Genomic DNA, 25,272 nt, shown 5'->3' with positions numbered 1-25,272 from the left:
ATGAATGACTGGTGGCTTGTATTTTGATACTATAATTGGGATTTTAATAACAGAAGGATGCAGGAAGTAGGTGTGTGATTTCTGTAAAAATGAACAGCACAAGCATATACGACCTCAGGAATCCAGGGCATAGGAAAATCTTTACTTTTGATCTGACCTTTTGGGGCTTCTTTCCTAAAGGACAAGAATGGCATGCTCATCTCAGCAGGATCCAACAGTCACACAGGCCAGGTAAGATTTTTCTCAAAGAACCAACTAAAGTCAGTTTTAGCTAATATACTGTTGTAGACTGTTTTTTAATATCTCCTTATTAACATTCATGTAAATGTAATGCAAATGTCTGGTGTTTACCTGTTTACTGGTTTGAAGTGTTACCTAGATGTTAACTACATTTCTGACATCCTGCAACTCAGTGCTACTTTCAAGCATGTTTGCAAATCTTGATTTGTAATTTAAACTCTTAGTGGGGACACTCCTACTGGACAGCAGTGCTTGCACATCTATGAAGAGGATGCACTTGGTGGTTTGTTTTGTTTTTTTTAGAGAGGGGCCTTTTGTGGTTTTGGGCATGGAGTGCTGGAAAACACTTGGTCAGGTTATAATGCTGCTCTGCTGGTGTACAGTCAGACCAGCCCAGAGAACAGCTATTTGATGATTGGTTATGGTGCAAGCAGTGACCCAGCGCCTGTTGTGTGTAAAGAGCTCTTCAAAGTCACCTGACATCAGGAAAAGACCAAGCAGTACCACGTGGGAGTAGCACAAAGCATCATTTATTTCCAAGAATTTTCCAGATTGTACTATAAAAGACGCAGTTAATTTCAAATTGGGAAAAATGGAAACTGAGTATATGGAGCAACTTAGAGTAAAGCCATTGTGGATCCTATAAAATAGTGTTGAATTAGAAGTTGGTGTATTACAGCTAGATTTACAGATAAACCCTAAAACAATTTGTCAAGTGTGTAATCAATTGATCCCTAACATTAGAACCAAAAATGTCAGGTTTTAGTAACCCGTTTTAAAACAACTGTTCAAACACTGATCTTTAATATTCTTTATCCTTCCAAACTTCACTCTTGCACAGGGTATTCATGAGAAAGTCTTTCCACCACCTCAGTAAAGAAAATTGATGCTTTCTTCTGTACAGGTTTGTACAGGACAGAAGCTTTATTGTGCCATACCTCTTTATGCACTAGAAGTCGTCTTTTTTTAGTCTTAGTACAGTTTTCGTAGCTGCTGGGTGCTCCTCCTCCATCACCATATTTCTGTGCTTGTAGTCCAGTGGATTCTAGCACTGCTGTAAGCAGAAAGCTTCACTCCTGTGCAGTAGTGCCTTCTGTCTACAACAGTACCACCCTGGTGACTGATGGCTGCTTGTGAATTACTCCTGTGTTACTTCCCTCAAGAAAGAGCACTTTGTTTTCCCTAACTAGCCTCCCCAGCTCTGTGCCCTCAGAAATAATTTAAGGATACACTTTGTGAACATGTTGCTGTTTTCCTTTGACATCATCCACTGTGCGTCCCTGTGATAAAAACAACAGTGAAAACTCACTCCTTCCCATCTCACTCGCATTATCAACATAAAAATGCATAACCCTATTTGAACTCGAGTTACTCCTATTTAAGACAGGTCTTGGATAGAGGGAATAAAAAAAATCATGTCCTGGATCTTTATTTGTACTTTTAATTCTCAACCTTTAAGCTGGTACAGAACAGCTTGGTTTTTGGTGGTTTTTTTTAAAGTTAATGAATTTACTATTGTGAAGGTTAACATCTGATGTCAGTGCCTGCCCAAGTAGTGATGGGATGTTACAAATCTGCTAACCCAGGGCATCTTCCTTCCTGGTCACAGGAGCCTGCCCGGATGCACTCCATACCTTGGGGGTGTTTCTGTCTAAGTCCCATGGATGTGGCTGCTGCTTTCTTCTCTTGGCAAGTTTGGCCAGTAGCAAGGCTAAGCATGCACCATGCACGTGCATGACACCAACAAGTCTGGCTACATAGGTTCTTAGAGACAGGGCTGTGCCTTTGGCTCCTCCCATCCAGCACTGTGGCAATTCCCCAAAATCCCCCTCCCTTGCCTATCGGTTCCCACACACACCTGTGTTTACAGAGACCCAGAAGCTCAGCGCAGCTTCAAGCCCAGCAATTGTCTGTGCCCCCACCCTGGGCTGCATCCCTGCCCTCTGCCTGAAACAATCTTCCCAGAGACTGGGAAGATTTTTCCTGGTTTTTCCTCCTACTCACTGGCTGCCCACCCTGAAGTCTGCAAGCAGTTTACATGGACTCAATGTAAGACTTCAGAGGTCTTTTCCAGCCTAGTTGACCCTGTGATTCTTGTGATATGGCTAGGGGAAAATACAACCACCCTTCCCTTGCTGGCAGCTTGGATACATGTGCCACATCCCTGTGGTCTCTCCAGCCCAGCTCCTGGCACTGAGACCTTCACTGCCCCACCCACTTGCTGACACTGCAGACACAGACGGGCCTCTGTCCCCCATGACCTGACTTTGGTTGCTGACTCACACGATGACCTGTGGTCCTGTTATCAAAATGCAGGAATAAAACTCTTTAAAACCCATGTAGTATTAAGAAGTAGACGTTACCTTATTATGCAGTTGGGCATGCGAGGGAATAACTCTGCCCGATGGGCATGCCTGGCTCAAGATGATACACGTATCTATTAACTAGGGATATACATATTCCTTGGAGAAGTGTTACATATGAAATTGTTAGCCCTGGTTATGTAAGCTGTGCAACATGCTTCTGAACAAGCTGTGTTGGGCTGGTTTGACTTGTTACCGAGCTCCCAACCTTCCACTCATCGTTATGTAAGTTCTGTTAACTGCTGCTTCTGCATAATTTTCAGCAAGTCCCACCAGCTGCTGGCACTGGGGCCCTCCTGTGATCTGAACACCATAATGTAGCCTATGCTCTCATATTGCACGTACCCTTATGCAGGTAATACATATACACTGTTTGTGAAAGCAGCGAGGCTGAGCGGGCACCATGAGTGTGCGTGGCAACAACATGGCGGTTGTTTAGCCAGGCAGAAGCACTTCAGCAGGAGGCCGTGGTGTGTAAGAGCCAAGGAGTGTGCGATTTGCTGCTCTGGGAGTTAAGAGGTCTGATCATTTGATTGATAAGGCTTTCAATGCACACCTTCGCTGAAGGGGCCTACACCCCTCCCCTCCCATCTGCTCTTTGTGAACCGTCCAAATGGAGGAGGCGAGAAGTGCTCTCTGTGTGCAGAGTGGTGATCGCAGGACGAGGGATGGGTGTAATGGGGAGGGCACAGCCTCACAGGAATCCAGTGTGATTTGGGGGGTCTCGGGGTCTTTGCATGAAGCAAGCAGAATTGCTGGCTTAAACGAAAGTGCTCCCTGTGTTTTAAGTGTTCCTTAATAAAGCGTGACTCCAAGTCTGGAGCTTCTGCCAATAGAAAGGTTGGGGTCAGTCTTTCAGGTTTAACAATTGCTTCTGGTCCTGGTGCATGCCTCCACAAAGCCTAGAAATTTTTGTCAAATGCTGCAAAGATATGATAAGGAAAGGCAATAGGAAGGAAGGGAAGGAATAAGGAATATGAGGATCTCAGAAAAATCCCAGTGTTTTGAAGGGCTATGTTATGTTTACTTCCTGAGTGCATGGAAAAGTACGTGCAATTGATGACCTATGAAAGTCTGTTTTGCTTGAAAATAACAGCAGTACAAAATGTAAATAAGACATGAATGATGTGTGATATTTACTAGAAGACAATTGACAACAAATGTTAAAGTGTTAAATCAAGGGAGAGGACAAATGGAAAATTATACCTCTTACTGAGAAGTTTTTTAATACATAATTTTTCTGAAATCACATCTTGCTAACTTATGTGAGTAGACTTGAACTTGGTGTGTTGTTTTCTTCCCTGTTATTGATATTGTCCATACCTCTGTGTCACCTTTTGTTGGTGATCTCATAGGCATCAGAAAAATAAAGGATTCTCCCTTTACTCAGCTGTGAGAAGAAAAACTGTCCTGAGTTCAATTTTTTTAAGCAAAAAGAACTACAGGTGATGTATACGAGATTTTTCACTGCATACTGATGAAACTTGGGCCATTCTCAAAAATATTTATGGCTCACATGAGACTATTTTTGCCTTTTTTTCTTCATTTTCAGTGAAGAATGCGAGACCTAACAGCTCAGGTAACGAGCAGTCTGCTGCAGTTTCCAGAGGTGACTGTTGAGGCACTTAAGGAAGCTGAGACCACCCTAGATTCTGGGCTGTGTGGGAAGTTTTCTGGAGGTGAGCATTTTCCTTTAGATTTGGTCTTGGTTTAAAGTTCTTACTGCCTGAAGCACAGGGTCATAGCATCAGGCTGGTTCTGTTAAAATGCATCAGGTTCTGATAGAACAAACAGGATATTTTAACAACTAGAAGTGCTAATATTAAACCATTAATAGAGTTAAGCATTGAAATTGCAAAAGCCTGCACCAATTTTGTGCTATTAAAGTGATATATACCATGACCATCATGAGTCAATGAGTCCTCCTCAGTTTTGAACGGAGTAGAAGGCAGTTTTGAAAAAAGCAGTAGTGTCATTTTGGGCCACATTTCTTTGTACAGGCTCAAGCTCTATCTCCGTCATAACATCCCATGCAGAAATAGTTCTTCTACAATGTTACAGAGGCAGAACAGTCTGCTTTTTCTTCTCTAGTCTGAGTAAAAGGACAGAGGGAGAGGTCAGCTCTGTTAAGCACTGCCCACATATTTCCAAAGTATTTAATAGGATGCAGATGAGGACCCAGTGAGAGTTGCTGAAAGCAGCTAAGCAGATTAGGTAGTTGACTTTCTAGGCAACCTGAAAGTCAAGCTGGATGTCTCTCAGGGTGTCTGAACTTCTGTTAAGACCAGGTAGAATCTTACCTACCTGACTTAAGTGCTGTACTGGAGTTAATCCTTCCTTTGAGCTTGAAGTTCTTCAGGGAAGCAACACGTGTTAAATTCTTTCTGTGATCAGCACTTGGAGAAGTTTAGATTTCTGCATGCAGTGCCCACTTCAAGAGAATTTCCTGTTGATGTCCAAACCCCTTCCCAGAGTAGTCACGTGTGAAGTAAAATAAAGAAATTGGAAATGAATTGGTTTGGATGGGTTATATTTGAAGTATGCTTTACAACTTGTGTTCCAGTATGCATTTGATGGTGTTTTGTAGCAAACCCAAGCCAAATAGGGCATAAAGCCTGGAGGTCGCTATATTGTCATCTTTATCCCAGACAGTCAGTGTTGTTGAGCACAGGAATGACAAGTAGAAATGCAAAATCCTGAGGCTGTTAATTGTAAGAGGTGCTGCCTGAGGATTGCAATGGGTGATTTTAACTAATTGTCCAGAAGTAGGTAAGTGGGTCTTGCTCTCTTTGACGGTGACTTTTCCGTTGTTTCCGCCTTCTGGCTGGGATTTGTTTGGTCAGCTTTCTTCTCTCTTACAGGCAGAAGTGGCCTGGCGTGGCTGGCGTGTGGTCCTCAGCTGGAGGTCGTGAGCTCTGTGACAGGAGAGCGGCTCTCTGCGTATCGTTTCAGCGGAGTCAATGAGCAGCCTCCCACTGTTCGTGTGGTAAAGGAGTTTTCATGGCAGAAGAGAACTGGGCTCCTGGTTGGGTTGGAAGAAGCCGAGGGAAGTGTTCTGTGTCTGTACGACCTTGGAATCTCCCGAGTGGTTAAAGCAGTTGTTCTTCCAGGCAGGGTATGTACTTTTGTGTTGTTAACTTCTACACCATTCTGTTTTGGGAAAAGCTCTGGAGTGTCTCTTTGTGGGACTTACGTTTTCTGTATTGTCACTTCAGAGCACCCAGTCAAGAGAGCCTTTTTCTCAACATCCCTTTCTGCATTTTTGTCATTATTCTTCTAAGGCTTCAGTGATCACCATGTTTTCTGGCCTTTTTTTTGTGTGTGGGTTTATAATGGCTGCATATTTCAGAACTGTCGCATGGTATTTTCCCAAATTTTCTTGGTTTCCATGCTTGATATAGGAGCGAAGACAACTTTAGGGGGCTTAGGGGTATCAATACTTTTCCCCACTTCTGGGGGTAAAAGAATCTGCATAAAAAGATGGGCTACCTTGTGATACTCACTTCTTTTCCAGTAAACGTTTGTTGTTGAGGTAAAGCTGCCTGTTTTCATGGTGTGGTGTTTTGTAAGAGGCTGAACAACAGCCCATGTTCTTCTGTTGTTCAGCTTTAGCGCAGGAGCCTTCGTGTGCTCGTGTCTCTGCTAGAACAGCCAGTGTTGTCCTGGGGTGTACTGCGGGTGCTGAAAGGTCTGTCTTCACCTTTTCCTGGAAGAGTGTGCAGACTGCTTGGCACGTCAGGGAGCAGAGAGCACTTGTGCCTCAGGCTGGTTGAGGTTGGCTTTTACAGATTTCATGGACATCCACAACAGTTGCTGGTGTGCGTTTAAAATTTGTCTTTGTCTGTTGGGTATTTTCAGTCTAAGTGAGGATAAGTGTAATTTCTGCTAAGCCAGGGTCTCCCTTCAACCCTTTCTAAGAATGTTTGATTCCCATAGAAATGGTGTGTCCACTGTGCCCTTTGGCCACTGCCTCGTTTGACTTGCAGCCCTGATTTATCCCACTACCTGTTTGGCAAAGAAGGCCTGGACTGTATCACAGTGCTGACAGTCTGTGAGCAGTGGGAGAAGTGGATTTAGCTGTGTCTGTCTTACTTAAATCACTTAGATATGATAAAGCTTTTTGCATGTAACTGATTTTGTGTGCTTTCTTAGACTTATTTCTAAGTAGGAAATGGAAATTGGTGAGCTATAAAGACAGAATGCACCTTGTAAATGGAAATTGGTTCAGCTAAATAACTGTAGGAAATGTAGTAAATAGAAGGCAGAAAGAGATTTTTGTACAGAGCTTTCTTTTTATAAATTTCCTTTTTCTTGATATCATTGGAACGAATGCTTTGGTTTTAAGTCTTATGATTCTGTATTTACTTTCTTGTTTCTAATGTGCTAAATACTGCTTCACTTCTGAGTGATTGCTGTTTACCTTGTCAAACAGCTCCAATATTAACTTGTAGTTTTCCTGAAGGTAACTGCAATAGAACCCATAAGCAATGACGGAGGAGCCAGTGTGAGCACTCGACACCTACACCAGAGTCTGCGATGGCTTTTTGGAGTGGCAGCAGTGGCTACAGATGTTGGTCGTGTCCTTCTGGTTGACCTTTGTTTGGATGATTTATCTTGCAGTCAGAATGAAGTAGAAGCATCAGGTAAGACTGCAGTTATTAAATTTGAATTTAGTAGTAGGAAAATTTGTGTCTTGTAAAAAACCAGCTTGCGTCCCACTCTGAAGATACCAGAGTGCAGGCTCACTACTGACATTACTGACATTTCTGCCTACAGATTGCAGATGGCAGTTTGACATCCTGATCAAAAATGGCAGTGGCTTAAAACTTCTCCTGGTGTTGTAAATGCCTCTTCCTACCCAGATCCCTTTGTCACTGTGATACTTGCCAGCGGGATATAGGAATTTTACCATTTGAGTCAGTGCACCTGCCTGATAGGGAGTTGTGTCAGAGGTATTTCTTGGGAGTGTTCTGTTTTCATTAATGGACTTGGGGCAGACTTGAGGTTTTGAAATAAATCTGACTTATGAAAAAGTCTTGCATTGATTGAACACTGTGCATTGTGTATTCAGATTGCACAGACTGTTTTGGCTATTTCAAGATTGGCTTCAGGTGTTGATGTCCCTTCAGGTAGATTCATCTGAGACCCATACTCCTGATTTATAGAGTCCAAGAAGAATTTGTCTACAAAAGTTACACTTGTACCCAGCTTTGAAATAGGAGTGAGAGTACCTGTCCAATGGCAGACTTCTTCTGTTCTTTGAATAGATACAGAAACAGCAAAAAAGATTTTGCAGAAATGGGTATTTTGCCTGGGATGGTAGAATTAGTTTATACATGTTGTCACGTGAGTCTAAAATGCAACTGAAATGGCATAACATGGTCATTTATTGCCTGCTTTTATGTATGTAGATCTAGAAGTTGTCACTAGAATTCCTGCTGAAATTCCACAAAGAAGAGAAGCTGTGACCAGAGAAGGGAGGCATCTCTGTTTTCAATTACGAAGTCCTTCAGGAATAGCAGTGTCAACCCTGAGCTACATAAGCAGAAGCAATCAACTCATTGTGGGTTTTTCTGATGGCTACCTGTCACTGGGAAATATGAGAACTTTGAAGAGGGCGTAAGTACTACTTTCCACTTGGCCATGGTTGGAGGTGCAGTGGTCTCAATTTTTTGCTTCAGAAAGTATGTTAACTTCAAGAGATCTTTTTCTGTGATTGAAATGTTGAGTATAACCTTGGAATGTTCAGAAATCCTCTTTTGAAATAAATATTAGGTCTTACATGGGTGGAGTAGAGCACCTTCTCTGCAGTGGACTAAGATTGCTCTCCTTATTGTGTCTGTGGATTGAGGAATTGTGGAAAGCATGCTGCTTTCAGTTATGTCAGACAGTAGGGATGTGATTTTTGTAAGTCAGTTTGTTCTATCCAGTAGTATTCAGTGAAATCTGGTAATGCGTATAGTTTGATGAAACAGGTTTTAGAATGTATTTTTCAGAATGAGTTACTGCAATTAGGGCATACACTGAAAGGCTTCAGTATGTGAATAATGTGATTTTTGTGATAATATTCTTCAAAGTATCCAGGATTAAACAAGTGAAACATGAAAAAATCAATAAGTAATCTGTGCTTGATAACACATCCTTTTCTACATTTCAGTCTTGATGGAAATAGGGGATTAACCCATTCCAAGGCAAGTATGTACATGAATCAATTTTTTTCTTTTTTCAAACCTGTAGGCACTACACTAGGCTTGCAGGAGGAAGGATTCCTGTCTGTGCTCTTACTTTTCAAGAGCCTGAGAGTGATCTTTGCAATTGTTGCTACTTGTGGGCTGTTCAGTCTACACAACAAAGGTGAATAAAAATTACCATAAGCCACTGATTTTAGTTTTTTTTTTTTAACACTTGTTCACATACAGCTGTCCCCAAGGGAGGGAGGTGACAGTATTGCTGGTTGCCTTGTGACGGCTTCAGCAGTCTTTGGAGCCTTTGTGAACCTGTTTGGCTCCCCTGGCAGAAAACAAACAGTGTTGAGCAGACAAATGAATGGTTTCCTGCTGGGCTAAGGAATCAAGTCAGTGTGGAAGGGTGCAGTGCATGCAAGAGAGGGAATAAACTTTGGTGGCAAGGGGAGAAGGATACCTCTCTCTCTCTCAGCCTCAGCAAGCTATTTAATCAGCCCCAGCTATTCAAAGAGTGGCAGTCTTAAGTTTGACTTCAAAACAGTTCTGATGGAGAACACTTTACTGTTAAGAGCTATTTCCAAAAATTTTAGGTCCATACAACATATTAGAACTTTCCAATGGTATGGAAGCTGTTAGTGTCAAAATTTTCTTCTTTATGTTTTAATGGCTAAATTAACTATCATGTTTTGGGAAGTGGCATTTTTCTTTTCAGCAAGAGCATGTTCTTGAGTAAGTTTCAGCCTAAACGTATTAAAATGATAATGAGGACTGTAAAGCAACTTTGTAATCAAATTTCCTAATTTATACCCTTTTCAGTGAAGGGAATGCTCTGAGTTTACATCTGTTGCAGTTAGCATTTGGTGACAGAAAATGCCTGGCATCTGGACAAGTCATGTATGAGGTAAGACATGCCTGTGTGTGAGACATGAAAAGATCGATTTTCTCTGAGTATCAGTTGAGTTGGTCAGGCTAATATTTACAATGAAACTTCAGAGAGGAACTGAAGAAAAGAAAAAGTCTTTTGGTGAGTTTTCTTGGACATGGCTTTTGTCTGTACTTTTCAAAAACAAGTCATACAATTTTATGCTACAGAGCTGTGTATTCCAACTAGATTCATCTGCAAACTACATTCAATTCCTGAAGAGGAAACAACTCTTACAATGAAATTATTTTTAATTTAAATGTCACATGAATGGCATGTAGGAAGAGAAGACAGGACTTCAAATAGCTTTGTGTAACCAAACTGAACTTCAAATAACACATAGCTACAAGTGTCTCTTAAGCATTGATCCTGAAACTCAGTAGCTGTAAATATAACTGGTTTATTATTTGGTTGGGTTGCCCCTGAAGTCTACTCTTAAAGCCAGCAAAATATGTAAATTCAATGAATAGTGATATGATTTGGTCAAAGAGTCTCCGTAAACTTTTAGAACTGGTTCCAGAGATGATGTATTTAAAAGATAGGTGAGGTCTCAGATGTCCAACATCTATGAGAGGCACCTGTACAATGTTTAATTCTGTTCAGAAGTGTACTTGAAACTTTTCTAAGATCTTTTTGGTGGGAAAGTAATCTTAATTCAGAGCAAGTCTTTCCTCCTACTTTGATACCTTGTCTTGCATTTTCTCATTAGGTATGGAATAAAACTGAGGTGATTCTTCAACTGTAGTACTCTATAGGGACTACACATTTTGAATTTTTTGAATGAGTTTAAATTTTGTCCCTTTCTCCTTATGTATAGGAAAGTTCCTTCCTCATTTTTCAAAAAAAAGCACACAAAGTGATTAAATATTGTTATTGTGTTTGTAACCTGAGAAAGCTGCGGTGTAGTTAATGTTGGACTTTCAACCCTCAGAAGTACAGTATTCACATGTTGTATGGTAGACAATTTGAATGAATGTTGTATTTGGAAAGACAGTATTTCAGTTAATGTTTTCTTAGAAAATGGTGATATCAGAGGTTCAAGAGAATCCTTTCTCTATGTCCATTTCTGTGTATCTCAAAGAGGTTGCTTACTCTGTAGTAATTTGTGATCCTAGACACATTGTCCATGTGCACTCCATGTCCTCTTTATAAGGAATTGAGGGATATTTCACCCATTAGTCTCCTACAAGATTAGAGGAAGAGCTGGTAAGAGTTTATGAAGTTTGAAAGAAGATTGTTAAATCTGTAAAAGGTTCTTAGTTACTCTCTCTCTAGTAACTCTCTCTCTAGTAACTCTCTCTCTAGTAACTCTCTCTCTAGTAACTCTCTCTCTAGTAACTCTCTCTCTAGTAACTCTCTCTCTAGTAACTCTCTCTCTAGCCACTCTCTCTAGTAACTCTTTTTTTTTTCTTTACAACCAGACTTGCCCATTATGATTTGACACTTAATTTTCTTGCATGTCAGATGTAGTTTCTATTCATAGGAAATATACAGTATAACTTGCATATTATATTAGATATTTGCATTATTTCATATTTAGGTATAATGTATGTTTTTATCTCAAAATGACCTTTTCTCTCTTCTTCAATTTTTTCCCCCCAGGATTTTAAATACTGTGTTAAACTGTACAGTTTAGATCTTACTGGTGGAATTTTTCCCTTGAGAGGGCAGATCAGCAATACTAAATTCCTCAGCTTTCAGACCATAGAAAAATTTTGCAACCATGTTGACAAAGAGGACAGCGTTAATGAAGGTTTGTTCTGATGTTCATGTTTCATTATTCTAAACTGCATGGTTTGGGAATCTAAGCAATGAATGCTGTTCTGTACCCACTGTCTAGCCAAGCTTGTTGGGCTTATTTAAAAGAAATTGGATGCTTAAGTTATGTGGAACTTTTTTATTCCTCTGAATATCATTTTTTAAGGGAAAAATAGGTTTTATTTTATGTTTGCTGACATGCTAGAGGAATGTATAGTGGGGTCATCTGTATAATGCTGGTCAGTCAGTTTATTCAACCAGCTGTCATCTTTGAACAGTAAGATTGTTCTCTCTACTGCTCAGGAATGTTACCTGAGGTTTTTTTTCCCCATTCAAGCCTATGGCTGCATCCAGTTGGCAGCCGGTCACTAGTGGTGTTTCCCAGGGCTCAGTATTGAGGCCAGTCCTATGGAATATCTTTATCAATGATTTTGACGAGGGGATCGAGTGCACCCTCAAGGTGTTTGGGACCACCTTGGACAGGAGTGTTGATCTGCTGGAGGGTAGGAAGGCTCTGCAGAGGGATCTGGACAGGCTGGATTGATGGGCCAAGGCCAATTTTATGAGGTTCAAGAACCCCTTGCAACACTACAGGATTGCGGACGAGTGTCTGTAAATCTGCCTGGTAAAAAGGGTCAAGCAGTCCTGGATGACAACTTGCTGAATATTATCCACCCCACACCCCTAAAAAACCCCAAGCCCCCAACATAACAACAAGAAGAAAATCCTTTTCTGTCTCGTTTTTATTAAATCAAAAGGCATAGCGAAATACCTGTGAGTTTTCTGGTGGTTTCTATTTTGTTGAGAACCTGCTTAAATTAGGTTTGGGGGACACATGAGCTTGTGTTGGATGTGTGTTGAGGCTAGCAGTGAAGCTGTCTTCTGAATTGTGAAAGTAATTGCTAAATTCAAAGACAGTTTCAGCAGCTAACAAAATGGAAATGGCACAGAAGTTCTTAATGAGACACAGCAAAGTCTGTGAGGATCCCTAAATAGTAACTGTGAATTCAACAGAGAACAGAGAAACATTTTGCCAAATATACTGTCTGCTTTTGTTCCTTACTCTATTAGGGTAAATGATATTCACATACTTTGTTTTGTGTCTAGAGAGGGCATTCTCCCCAGGGAAGACAGAGCATTCCACTTATTGAGAGAACCAAAATAGAAGACTATGAATGTTTTATGTCAAAATCTTTATTCCAATTTCCTGTTTGTGTTTTTAATTATAATAATTAGTTAGTTAGTTAGTGTGATAATGCTGTTATTTCATTCTGAATATGATGGAGAGGAGTTATCCTTTAAACTTGTAATTGAGTCAAATCTGGAAATTATTCATGCTAGCTGAGTGATACAACTGTATAAGATAAATAAATGTATGCTTTTTAAAAGTAGCTATGTATGTGTTCCTAGCCTATTTTCCCCCTAAACTATTAATCTAGCATGCAAAACTTAATTAATTAACAGTTATGTATTTGATTTGGTTTAGAACAAATACAATTTGAACAAGCAAAAGAGACAGTATGACTGAAACCTGTCACTGAGATGTTCGATATTCTGTAAATTATTTTTATCATTCTTAGTGAAGTGTCGGGTTTCACGAGTGAAATAACAGAATTAAACCAAAATAGAAAGTGGTGTTTTAAAAACAACAAATATTTTGTATTTTCTACAATAAGAAACAATGGCTTGTTTTTGACAGTAATCTCTCCTGACACCAGTGTATCAATCTTCAGTTGGCAAGTGAATACATATGGTCAGGGAAAACCATCTACTTATTTGGGTGTATTTGACATCAATCGCTGGTATCATGCTCAAATGCCAGACTCACTGAGGTAGGTTTTTATTAGACTGCTTTCAATATCCCCACAAGTAAGTCCTTTGAAAGTTGGTGTTTAGCTGATGCACTTGTTTTCTTTAAGACCAGAAGAATTCCTTCACGATTGCCCCTATTTTGCATTGTGGTCACTGGATGCTGTAATAAGCATGACTTCTCCAAACCTCCTTTTGGATATTCTGGTACATGAGCGGAGTTTAAGTCGGGGAGTTCCTCCTTCTTATCCACCACCTGAGCAGTTTTTTAATCCAAGCACCTATAACTTTGGTAGGTATTTCACTGCTTTGAATAGTGACAAGCTTCAGTTGAGGTCAAATGCCACTTAGCGGTTATCTTTCTTGTTCCTCATTTGTCCTGCCAAAAGCAAAACAAACGAAAACCCCAAACCCTCACAAACCTGGTTACCTTGTGCTAACAAGCTCTTCAGTATTGTGAAACATATCTGACAGTCTGCTGAGTTGTGGGTTTTGGTGCTTTTGTAACATAGCCTGTGAAGGGCTGATGGTCATAAGATGAAATGACTTTGGATTGAGGTACAAAGCACAGCACCTCGGTAGCTCTACAGATAAAGTTTCTACAGACAGAAATGATTTTTTAAGGAAGCTTTAAAGTAATCTGATGAAGAAAAGAGGCACTCAGGGTATGTCTTTCCAGATCTCGCTATTTAAAGAACAGAAACAGGTCATACAGTGGGAATATTGAAGGCTGTTGAACACTCATTGTTTCTGCAGATGTTACGTGCTTGCTGAACTCAGGAGTCGTTCACATGACTTGCACCAGCTTCCAGAAAGAGGTGACTTTTTTACTGTATCTATATTGAGAATGAAATTAACCTTTTGTAAGTTTGTACTGCCTTGAGGGTTGGAGATCACTCCATGTTCATCCTGTCTGTCCACATGCACAACTGCAGTTATGTCCTGCCAGTTTTATGCAAATAGTTCTGATTCAGGGAAGCACAAGTAGGGATTGAATGCCTAGAAAGGAATGTAACATTGCTGTTGGAGCAAGAACAAAAGTGTTGTGGAAGTTGGGGAAAGCAGTTACTTCATTGCCCATCAATCAAACTATCTGCACAGTCTGGAGTTAGGTTTTGATCCCTGATTAACTTGAGAAAGAAAGACAGAATGGAAAAAAGGAAAAATTATTTAACAGTTGAAGAAGAAATTAATATTTTTTTCTCCCCACATCAGCCAAATTATAACTTCTGAGCCACTGCACAACTTGTGACAAATCCTTTCAAATTAAGTTCCAGCTCACTAAATATTCCAACATGAATCAGCTTCTGCACAAACAAGCATAGAAGGGATCTTCCAAAGTGTGATTTAAAGTTGTGTGTTAGATTTATTTTCTACAGAATATAATTTGTGTCAGTGGTCAGGGAAAAAGCAGGGCCTGTGTAGTGACAGAGAAGCTAGAAAATCCTTCCTTCAGCATTGCAATGGCTGATATTTTCATATCTTCCTCTACAGGATATTTTTTATAAACTGGAACTGTTAGTTTGGCTGCTGTTTTTAAGACAGAACCTTAGTGATTGAGTATTAATACTGTCTTAATCAGTGGTTTTTGACCTATGTTTCAGACCTTGAAGTCTTTGAAGAAATCTGGCCCGCTAACAAGTGTAGCCATTCATGACAGCTACAGCAGATGTCTCGTAGGTGGCTCGCTGTCTCCAAGACTGGTTGATGTCCAGCCATCCAGTTTGAGTCAGGCAAGTGTACGTTGGGGAATCCAGGGGAAAATACATCCATCTTTTTTGATGGGATGGTCGAGGCTACAAGACATGATCGTCTGATTTTTATGTGTTTTGCCAGTTGCATTGAAAGGCATTGTTGACTTTAGTTAGCAAAAGTAAAAGTATTGTTAGATCCAAACCACTGAGTTTGACTGGGAACAACCCTCTTTGAAAGCTGACCCAACCCATAGAACACTTATTTTGCGAGCCTGATGAGGGCTCTTATGTTCCCGTTAGATGTTCTGGTATTAATTCTGGTTTGGAAATAACTTGGGAAAGCAAAAAATTTTGTGATGACCTTTGCTGAATTGTGACTATATTGTCGGAGACTTGTTATGCTTTCAAGTGGGGGTTGCTTTTAAAGGCTAGAAAGATAAATTTCAGAATAAGGGTCAAGAAGCTTGATTTGGAGTTTTGTTTGCCACTGTAAGTAGTATTTGGTGTGTTTCCTTGTTTCAAACCCATTTTCAGAAAAAAAGATTTCTAATGTGTAGAAATCTCCTTGAATGTAACAATTTATCTAGAAAGCAAACATGTTGTTGAATTTAAGAAAACCAAAACAACAAACATAGAGGAAAATAAAAAGAAAAAAGTAAAATGTATGCAGGATCATTTTACCTGAAAGAAGTGTCTGAACACCACCTGAAATAAGCTGCTACCTGATTCCTCAGATGTGTGCACACCTGTGCATTGTCCTTCTCAATGATTGCCATGATGTTATACTGCAGTATTTGAACAGCCCCTTAGAATTGAAATGTTTCACTTCTCTTCTGGCACTTTAACAAATTACGACTTAATGTTTTGGGTGTCAAAGCTGCTTCATGTTGTGAGTCCTGGAAGCTGCTTGACCTGAGCTTCACTGTTTCCATGCAGACACAGTTGTATTAGTTCTGTCCCCTTCACGTGTTCCTGATGGCAAACATGTGCACAAAGTGCATGAGGGATATTAGCACAAGATGTTCCTGAAAATAGTTATTGGAACTCAATGAATGGAGACTAAAACACAGAGGCATGGAAATGCAGATTAGAATTAGCCTGCAGTAAGTTGAAATGTCAGAGGAAAATTTTGCTGTGTTCCTCAGAGCAACAGGCAGTCCAACCAGGGCTAGAATTAAGAAGAAGAATGTGGAATTAGTTGCATGTGCACTAGTTGACTTTGTGCTGTCTGAATGAGTATCCAGTTGGAAAGAAACACTTCTGTGGATGGTTCAAAAGGTATCAGAAGTCTGTGAGGTTCTCATTTCATTTGGTCTGTTCTGTTTAGGAGGAGCAGTTGGAAGCAGTATTGTCAGCTGCTGTCCAGACAGGTTCTTTAGAACTTCTGACTGGATGCATCAAACACTGGACTTGTGAGGGTAATGCTCTTGACATTATTTTTATGTTCTGTATGTTTTAGTTTGACCTTGTGTATTTATTTCTTTTTTGCTTTCTCTTTTTAAAGAGCAGCCAAGTTCTGCTGTTAATTTACGGTTTGTTCTTGAGTGGACATGGAACAAAGTAATCTGTACAAAAGATGAACTGGACCAAATATGTGAGTACTCCTGTTGTCTTTTTTGAAACCTAAAATAACTCTTCCTAAAGGATCTTATTCAGTGATCTGCCAGTATATGACACTGCACCCAGTTCTTTAAGTGTCCTTTGGAAGTCTACAATTGCTCTGTAGACTAATGATTTCATATTTATTCTTGACAAGGTGTTCCGCTGTTTGACGGCTCCTGCAACTTCATTGACCCCCAGACATTACAGTCCCTTCAGCACTGCCAGTTGCTCTTGAGCAGCCTTAGCACAGTCTTAAACTGTTTTCTGACAGAAGCACGAGAGCTTACTGAGAAAGGTTGGTGATAGCGCTGCTAAATCTTCGGTCTGTTTGATGAAGATCTGGAAGGATGCTTGGGTTGTAACTGTGGAGACATGAACTTTTGTTGTTTTGGATGGTTGGGAGGCAGTCGGATTGAGGTGGGAGGAGGGGCTTGAATCTGAGAAGTTGGGACTATGATTTAAGGTGCTTTGAGTTCAGGGGAACGGCTGGTTGTGGAGTTGATGTGAGTGGGTAGAGGAGGCTACATTGATTCAGCAATAAGCTGTGTAAGCTTATGGTAATGTGTGGTAATGCTGAAAAATATTCTTGACTCTTAGCTAGCAATTTATAGCTGTGTGCGAATGGCTAGAAAATATAAAGGAAGCTGAAGTGAGTAATTTGTAAGTTGCATGAATTTCTGTAGCTTCTGTTATTAGAAATTGTTGTTGGCATCTTGAGGGGAGAAGACAACCATCCCTTTGCTATAGTAAAAATCTCTGCTACATAAAAAACAGATGTCTTCTTTGTTACTGTATCTAATAGTTCAAGTTTTATCATCTCATGCCCTTTTTTCAGGTTTTACAGACTTGACAAATAAGCAGCTGGTAACTAGCCTCATTTCTTTGTATGCACAAGTGGTCATCTGGTTCTGTCGATCCAGTCTCCCTCCTGAGGATCTAGGTAAGCCTATACTGTAATACTGGAACACTTGTTTTTACAGTAGAAGCATTACCTGTATTTGTTGCTTGAGATGAAAATATACTTTGAAATACCCTTAATTTAAATAGACTATAAATTCTATTATCAGCCTTAATTGTCTTATGAATGTTCACATGTCACATTCAAAAAACCATTCCCTTTGATAGTTGCTTGTTTAATAGTGAACTTGAGCTTACACTACATACTCTGAATGCCACATTAGCTGTAAACTTGAAATGGATCTTCGGACAAGAGGTAGTAGTCAAATATTCTGTCTTAGTTCTCTCCTTGCAAAGGCAGAAACAGGATTGGCTTCTTAGAGAGTTGAAAGCTTATTGATGCTTGTCTGATATTCTGTCTTATAATGAGAAGTTTTAGTTGAGAAAAACTTAAAACTTAAAGAAATGGTCTTACTTTAACTTGCTTTCACTTTCTTGCCTGTAGATGACCATGTGCATTTGTCTAGACCTTTCTACAATTATCCTTTGATTCAGAGCTACTATACTGGTCACCGACAGAAACTTGAGCGTTTATCAAGGTATGACTTGCAGGAAAGCTCTGGAAAAACTTCCTCTGTTAGACTGTAGGAGAGTGGGGTTTTTTTCCACTTAAAACCCTTTGCCTATGCTTCCTTGGTTTTACACGTAATACAACAGCAAAGAAAACCTATAAACGGTCATTGCAACTTTTCTCTTGGATTTCTACTTTAGACTCCTTTACTAATTCTTGTGACCTAAAGACCATCTTTCCTCCAGCACAGAAATATCTGCCATGTGCATTTCAAGCCATAATCATGCCTGTGTGCATGTGTTCCTTTCTTTGATTCATAGGAAGGGGGTTTTTTGTTTTGACTGGTGGAAATCTGTTAACACTGAGAGGCTGGACTTAGTGGTTTATTCTGTCCAAATCCTTGCTCCTTTTTGTTGCAGAGGAAAATGGGATTCTGACTGCTTGATGATTGATGGAATGGTTTCCCAGTTAGGAGACCAAGTTGAGAAGTTGTGGCAGAGAGATGAAGGAGGAACTGGGAAATACCCACCTGCTAGTTTACATGTGAGTGTTCTGTTCACTGAAAGCACCACCAGCAGCAGCAGTCCCCCAAAGCCAACGATTTTGAAAGACAGGAGCAATAGAAAACCTTTTAATTTTTCATTTCAGGCACTGCTGGATCTCTATTTGCTGGAAAGTGTTGAAGAAAGTGACAAACATGCAATTGTATCCTTTCTAGTTTTTCTCATTGAGCCTTCAGAATAGGCACATAACTGTTCTTATGTGTTTGTCATTTATATGTTTAACAATGTTTTTAAATTTATGCTTCAAACAGAATGTGAGTGATCATATTTAGTATAGAATTAAGTCCTAGACAGAAGCACTGCTTTATTTCTTTCTAGTTTGGATCTTTTCTGATTTCTTGGTTGGTTTTTTTTTAATGTTTTATTGCAAAGTCTTTTCTGATATGAGAAAACAGGTTCTCTAAGAAAAGTTCAAGTTAAAAACCTCCCTTAGTTTTTCTCAAAATTTACCAGTTTTTAAATTTTAAGTACCCATATCTGTAGCAAATGACTGTGTGTTAGAATGGTGCACTAAAACGTGCTGCTTCAGAGCCAAAGGATTTCTAACAGTGGTTTTCCAGTACGTGATTTTGCCAAAATCATCCATTTTCTAGCCCAGCTAACTGTGCTTGCTTTTGTTGTGTTGAAAGTTGCAGGCACACAGAATAATAAAGAGGGAGAAGGGAACAGTCATTGGGCAGAAACCTAATTTTTAAGCTGCTGGAACATGCAGACCTGCTTTTGTTGTTTGTCAGGTAAACCAAAAGGGGAGCCTAGAGAGCAAGGAGTTTAAATACTGTTGTACTCCCACACTGTCTTTAATTAGAATATGTCCCTAACAACCGATGTCAGAAGGGGAAAATGACACTTCAAATGCAGGATCCACATACCATTTTAAATCTAGTTTCAATTATTCAGTGCTAAGTTGTATTTTAAGGGCACCACAATTTACATAGTTATTTTTCCTCATTTCCAGAGTATGCAAAATAATTAATAATTAATTATTGGATGTTTGACTGCTAGCTCCACTGACTAAAGCAGGAGCCTAAGTTTATAACAGCAGGATTTAAATGCTCAAATTTGGCTTTTTTGATTGCCTTACAGAAATCCAGGAGTGTTTCTTTCTGGCTGTTTATTCAGAATGCAATTTGTGATTAGGACCTGGCTACCTTCAGGTTATAATAGCTTAAAATAGCAAGACTAATATGTTAGTATGTTCTGCTTCCTACCATTTTTATATTCTCATTTCATTGTTTTGCTAAATGTAATGTGATAAATTTTTGGTCTTACCAATTTATTTGCTTTAATTAGGGTACTCACTCTCAGACAATTTACTTGCTGTTGGATATCATGCATACCTCTCCGAATAAAACAGAAAGTGTAATTGACTCTTTTCTAAATGCCTTTGCTATCCCTTGGGGTCTCATTAAACTTATTCAAGGGTTTTGGCTTCTAGATCACAGTGATTACGAAGTAAGTATGTAACAGTTTACTTAGATACACATTGCAGTGCAGAGCTGTAATTGATAAAACTATTTTTGAAAAATTGGTGCTTAGATATTAGGAGATACTGAAACATTAGAAGCATTTTTGTAACACTGCACTGTGGAGCAGTAAGCTATGATTTGAAATTTTACTTTAACTGCTTTGACAGGAAATTACTTAAAACAAAGGAATAGTCAACTTTAATAACACTTGATATTTGAATTTTCAAAACTATCTATTGTTGGAGGTTTTCAGCAGAGCAGTTAAGCATTTTCTCTAAGATGTTTTGGGTACTTTAAATGTGAAACCTATGAGGGTATCAGCAAGATTTGAGGTGGAAGACTGCAGACGTGACTTTTCAACCTAATTCCTGTTCTTCCTGATGCTGGAGGTTGTTCTTTGCCTGTCACCATATCAATAGAATCAATTTGTAGAGTAACTTCTTATTTAGTAATATATTTGTAAAAAGGAATGTTTGTGCACAAAGATTTGTTAACTTAGAAAAGTCTGAATTCCTCCTTTTAAAACATTTGCTTTGTTCCGTACGGCCAACTGAATTATTTCTCTGCAAATACTGGAATTTTTATTGATGTGTCCCGGACCAAATATTTCATTAGACATCTAAGTGTGTTTAACCCACCTGCAGCCTTGCTTAAGGAAGTGTGGCCTGTATGTGTGGCAAGTGTGCATGTATATAGTCTGATAAACGTGATCTCTGACTTGTGCAGAATTCACTGGCCCTGCTCTTCCACCCAGCTACAATCAAAACTGTGCCGTGGCAACACACGAGAATTATTCAGTCCCTCATGTGCCAAGGAGAGCACAGGCGAGCCCTCAGGTACATCCAGATGATGAAGCCATCCATGTCAAGCAGTAGCGAAGTGCGGCTTTTCCTCACTGTACTGTTGTCCAATAGGTAAGGAAATCTGTCCCACCGTTTTGGCATTCAGATCCTGGGAAAGGGCGAGAGCAGATAATACAAATGGTGATCCTCTACATTTCCTTTAATCTTTGAATGAATACAATGACCTTGGGGCATCTTTTTGGTTATGCTGTTCCCATTCCTTTCCATCTCCCAAAAATTAACTGCAGGTGCATGGTGGAGGCTTGGGGTCTGTTGCAGCAACATACCACTAAATTAAATGTAGAAGAGCTGTTAAAGCACATGTATGAAATCTGTCAGGAGATGGGGCTAATGGAAGATTTACTGAAGCTGCCGTTCACAGACACTGAAAAAGTAAGTTTGGAGAAGACAAAAAAAGTCTGAATGGTCTGTTTGTCAAGAGAAGAGGCAGAATCCTAATAGGTTTTTGTAATGTGTTATTTCTCGCAGGAGTGTCTGGAGAAGTTTTTACAGACCAATGCTGGTGTTCAGAATCACGAATTCCTTCTAGTCCACCATCTGCAGCGTGCCAACTATATCCCTGCACTGCAGCTGAATCAGTCAATGAAGGTTAATCTTATGGTAAGGGTAGAAGTCCTGTCGAGTGTGCAAGTCTCTGTAGTTGTGGTTCTCCAGTTTTGATAGTCCTCAGTAAAAGGCCTGCTTTATTTCTTGTATCATTCTTTGAAAGACTAGGAATAATTTTACTATGGCAAAGCTGCTTTGTGAAGTTGTAAATTAAATGTTACAGACCATGGTTGACTCCACTTGAAATAGTTTGTTTGCATCTGAGGAATAAATATGTATCTTTTCTTACCAGCCCATCTGTTCCTTCAGTTCCTGAGATCCCTTTGCTATGTATGGCTTAGACTATGGAAGGTGTTTGTGTCACTCATTTCTGTGGAATGAAATGTATGTTGTATATTGTGTCTTGTACACAATTTTATTTTTCGAACTGAGAGCAGTCTAGATGCTCCACAGGTAAAATATGCACAGTGGGCTTTGGTTAGTGGTTTGGGTTTTTTGTATTATTATTTTCTCTAACTAAAGTGCAAGCTTTGTGATTCCACAACTTTCATGTTATTTTTATGATGTAAAGTCTTACTCATGTTTCTGAAAATATTAAGATGAAATTTTGTGTTATGTGAACTTCCGTTGGGGATCTCTAACACATTTGCTGTTTTCTGGAACCATAGTTTTCCTGAAAAATCAAACTTATAAGGTGGTCTTGGAATATTAGTTCCTGCATGTGAAAACTGTGTTCCAACCAGGTTTGTGTAAGCAGCTTTTTCTAACTTAATTTTCCCATAATTTTGTCCAACATAATTTGCAGTTGCCCTGTGTCTTCAGTTGTCTTGGACATTAGTATTTCAGAAAAACCAGGGGAAACCTGCTGTTCTGTAAGCCACTTGAAAATTGCAGGTGATACGAAGTATATAAGAATAAAGCTCTATAGAGTGCCAGAGTAGTTTTAACTGGGAGTTGCAGGTTCTGCTGTTATTTCAATCTTCCTTGCACTTTTCAACTATTGGTTGAAACTGGTGTGCGGCTGGATAGACCTTGCTGCAGTTCTGTGCAGTGGACATATTTTACTGTATCTGTAGAGCAAATTTAGGCCCTAATTAGGAAGAGCAGAGATAGTTCCATGCAATAAACTTCTTGTAAATAACTTCTTGCTTTACTCATTTCATTTATCAGAATAATCGTGATCCTCGCTTGAGAGAGAGAGCAGTTGCCAGAAATTCTCTACTAGACCAATATAGTAAAATCCTTCCTACAGTTCAAAGGAAGCTGGCTGTAGAGAGAACCAAGCCTTACCGTGTGCCTTCATCGCTCTTAAGAGAAGGTAACTTTAAGAGGGGGGAATTATTGACAACCAGCCATCACCTTGATTACACAAGGCTGGTATTTTTTCCCTCTTGCTTTACAGTCCCAAGGCCAAAGGCATTATCAGCAGTAACACGACAGGCTAATGCAGGAAATGTGCACACACGAGCAACTTTCATCGGTAAAGTATTGTCCAAATTTAGAGAAGTATGGTTGGGAAATGAGCAGAAAACAGGTATCTCACAATATTACAGGTAAGCAGCCTTTTCACAAAGTTTAGTCTTGAGCTACATTTTTGGGGGAAGAGAGAATGAAAGAGAGAAATTTGAATTATGTTAGGGTTTTGGTGGGAAGGTGCATGTGAATAAAGCTTTGCTTCACTTGTTTTGCACATACAATATATAACATTTATGAATCAATCGGAAGTAATATTTAGAGAAACTGTTTTGGTATGACAATCTTACTTATGCAAATACATGTATTTACACTACGGTAAATGTGCTTACAGAGTTTAAGATAGCTGAGACTAAAAACTACCATCAAGCTGTTGGGTGTATAGACTTTGACACCTCAAGTGTCTGTCACTTGTTTGTGACCCTGATACATCACCCCAGCAGTGAGGCTTCACCTGCATTTGTTGATCATTGAACGTTTTTGTTCTGTATCATCTCAGATGAACATAGCATTTTTTTCATTTATTTATTTACATTCATAGTTAAAGTTGTGTGTCCTAACAGATTGCTGGATTTGGTGGTTCGTCCTGTTCCTTCCTGTTCTGCGGCACAGGATGAAAGCTGGCAGACACTGTGCAGAGCTTCTACTTCTTTTGTGGTATCCAGCCCACTGAAATCAAAGACACATCGCTCTAGCTCACAAAAGAATTCTCCAGGAGCATCAAAGCTGAATTTACTGGAGACTCCTCTTGTGGCTAAGGTTTGTATTTTAAAAAGCTGCTATCAACCAAACCAAACCAAAAACATACTGGAAACAGTAAGTTTGGAACAGTCTTGAAGAGGGAAATTTAGTTCTCAGTTAACATCAGTTTGTCCCATAGCTTGGAGAAATACACTTATTTTTATTGCATAGAACAAAGTAAATTAAACTTGGACTTTTCAATCCACAGTTCGCTATTTAAAAGATGCAATTTGTAGCTTAACCGTCTTAGTATTTAAGTGCTCAGTAGCTCTGTGTAGCTTGACATGCATTTCTAGAAGCCACATATGCATGCTTCAGATTCTTAATACAGTTACGTGAATGACAACTAAGCAATATCAGCCAAGTGTCTGTCAAATTCAGTGATGATGTTTTGCAATAATTTTAGTTATCAGTTGTTTGTGTTAAGCTGCATTTCTATTCACTGCCACCAAATTGATACCATGCAAGGCAATAAAACCTGACTTAATCTTTTTGCATTTGCCTACCTGAACAAAATCGTTGTGACCTTTCTCTTGTTACAAAATATCACCCATATCCTTGAACTAGCTTCTTCCTCCTCCTTTTAAACCCTTTCAATACTGTAAAGCATTTCTGAGCCAACTTGAGAAGGCCTGAACACTTCTACATGAAGATGTGAAGGTATTTTTATAGCAGTCACTTCATTTCATGTTGTGCACAGCTGATTAATTAGTGAAGAAATAAGCTGTGGCCGTTGCTTTGCTGAGTTGCCGTGCTGGACACAGCAACTGGAAATGCTGCTCTGCGGAATAACATGTTGTGTGCCTTTTGGAAGAGCAGTGTGGAAGTTGCAAAAAGTACTGGGATAGGAGATAGCACTGCAGACAAGGAGATGCCATATTCTTGTTTCTTCAGGAAATTAATTTGAAAAATACTCTTTTTGTTGTCACGACCAAAACTTTAAACTCCGGGGACATAATTGTGTTTTACCCTGTCAGACACAGAGTGGGTCACTCTGTGTGGGTGTGGAGTAGTGCAGAAGGCACTGCAATGTGATGATCAGTGCCAGTTGCATACACACCTTGTGTTGTAAAACTGCCCACTGTCCATGGGCAGTGGCACATTGTTAGTCCTGAATGGAAATACCAGAAAGGGAGCCTGTGAATTGCATACACTGACTGCTCTGATCTCTGCCCCTTAAATGAATGAACTATCATCTCTAGTAGAGAGTACATTGTATGTTTCTAACTTTCAAATTGGTAGTGATCTGAAAGGAAAAGCAGCTTTTCACTGTCTTCAGTTTCATCAGTGTGAAGTTTGTCTGTTTGGTAAGGAATAAAGTATTAACAGGCATTTTTTAACTTTAGGTTATTGAAGACAGTGCAGTGAAGGCATAAAAGCTTAAGAAGCAGCACCTAAACCACCATTATATGGTGAACTACATCCATAAGGCAATCTTCAATACAGCTATGATTCTATAAAGCATCAGTTTTTATGTGGCTTGCCTGATAATAAAAATGGTGAATGTGATGCAGCTGAGATATAGACCTTTATATATCTCAGACTAATTTTCAGAGTTTTTACAAGATAAAAAAAAAAG

The 25,272-nt window shown here is 39.5% G+C and overlaps 1 protein-coding gene and 1 long non-coding RNA gene across 5 annotated transcripts; one reads left to right on the top strand and one right to left on the bottom strand.

The window, feature by feature from the left end:
* Positions 1 to 751: 751 nt before the first annotated feature.
* On the bottom strand, positions 752 to 2,885 carry LOC120323788. The gene is made up of 2 exons (XR_005564632.1): positions 2,604 to 2,885; positions 752 to 1,520 (listed from the first exon to the last, which is right to left on the bottom strand). It is a non-coding gene; the product is annotated as an uncharacterized LOC120323788 (long non-coding RNA).
* Positions 2,854 to 25,202, top strand: LOC113992455 (protein ELYS-like). Of its 4 annotated transcripts, none has more exons than XM_027729744.2 (27): positions 2,854 to 2,958; positions 4,156 to 4,282; positions 5,465 to 5,718; positions 7,066 to 7,246; positions 8,015 to 8,222; positions 8,841 to 8,957; positions 9,605 to 9,689; positions 11,313 to 11,463; positions 13,168 to 13,300; positions 13,388 to 13,569; positions 14,034 to 14,095; positions 14,882 to 15,010; positions 16,299 to 16,389; positions 16,476 to 16,565; positions 16,728 to 16,868; positions 17,409 to 17,513; positions 17,976 to 18,069; positions 18,461 to 18,584; positions 18,690 to 18,746; positions 19,910 to 20,056; positions 20,797 to 20,984; positions 21,161 to 21,305; positions 21,402 to 21,533; positions 22,650 to 22,797; positions 22,882 to 23,032; positions 23,516 to 23,711; positions 25,040 to 25,202. In XM_027729744.2, the coding sequence occupies exons 2-27, from the start codon at positions 4,162 to 4,164 to the stop codon at positions 25,067 to 25,069; spliced, it is 3,462 nt and encodes a 1,153-aa protein (XP_027585545.2). In that variant the 5' UTR covers positions 2,854 to 2,958; positions 4,156 to 4,161; the 3' UTR covers positions 25,070 to 25,202. The 4 variants fall into 4 exon arrangements, with proteins under 4 accessions (XP_027585545.2, XP_027585541.2, XP_027585549.2 ...); XM_027729740.2 differs by having other exon boundaries at positions 14,882 to 15,016; XM_027729742.2 differs by lacking the exon at positions 2,854 to 2,958 and adding an exon at positions 4,029 to 4,048 and having other exon boundaries at positions 14,882 to 15,016.
* Positions 25,203 to 25,272: the final 70 nt, after the last annotated feature.

The sequence above is a fragment of the Pipra filicauda genome, unplaced genomic scaffold (genome assembly GCF_003945595.2).
Source record: "Pipra filicauda isolate LSUMZ 115617 unplaced genomic scaffold, ASM394559v2 scaffold342_size772408_pilon, whole genome shotgun sequence".
In the NCBI taxonomy this organism is placed as follows: Eukaryota; Metazoa; Chordata; class Aves; order Passeriformes; family Pipridae; genus Pipra; species Pipra filicauda.
Note: the sequence above shows the minus strand (reverse complement) of the source record. Positions and strands in the feature narration are given on the sequence as shown.

Bases quoted from the DNA above. Each gene is read 5' to 3' on its own strand.
- LOC113992455 (XM_027729740.2), top strand. From the start codon at position 4,162: ATGCGAGACCTAACAGCTCAGGTAACGAGCAGTCTGCTGCAGTTTCCA. The intron at 5,719-7,065 runs GTATGTACTTTT...GTTTTCCTGAAG, and splicing joins CAGTTGTTCTTCCAGGCAGG to GTAACTGCAATAGAACCCAT. The intron at 16,566-16,727 runs GTGAGTACTCCT...ATTCTTGACAAG, and splicing joins AGATGAACTGGACCAAATAT to GTGTTCCGCTGTTTGACGGC.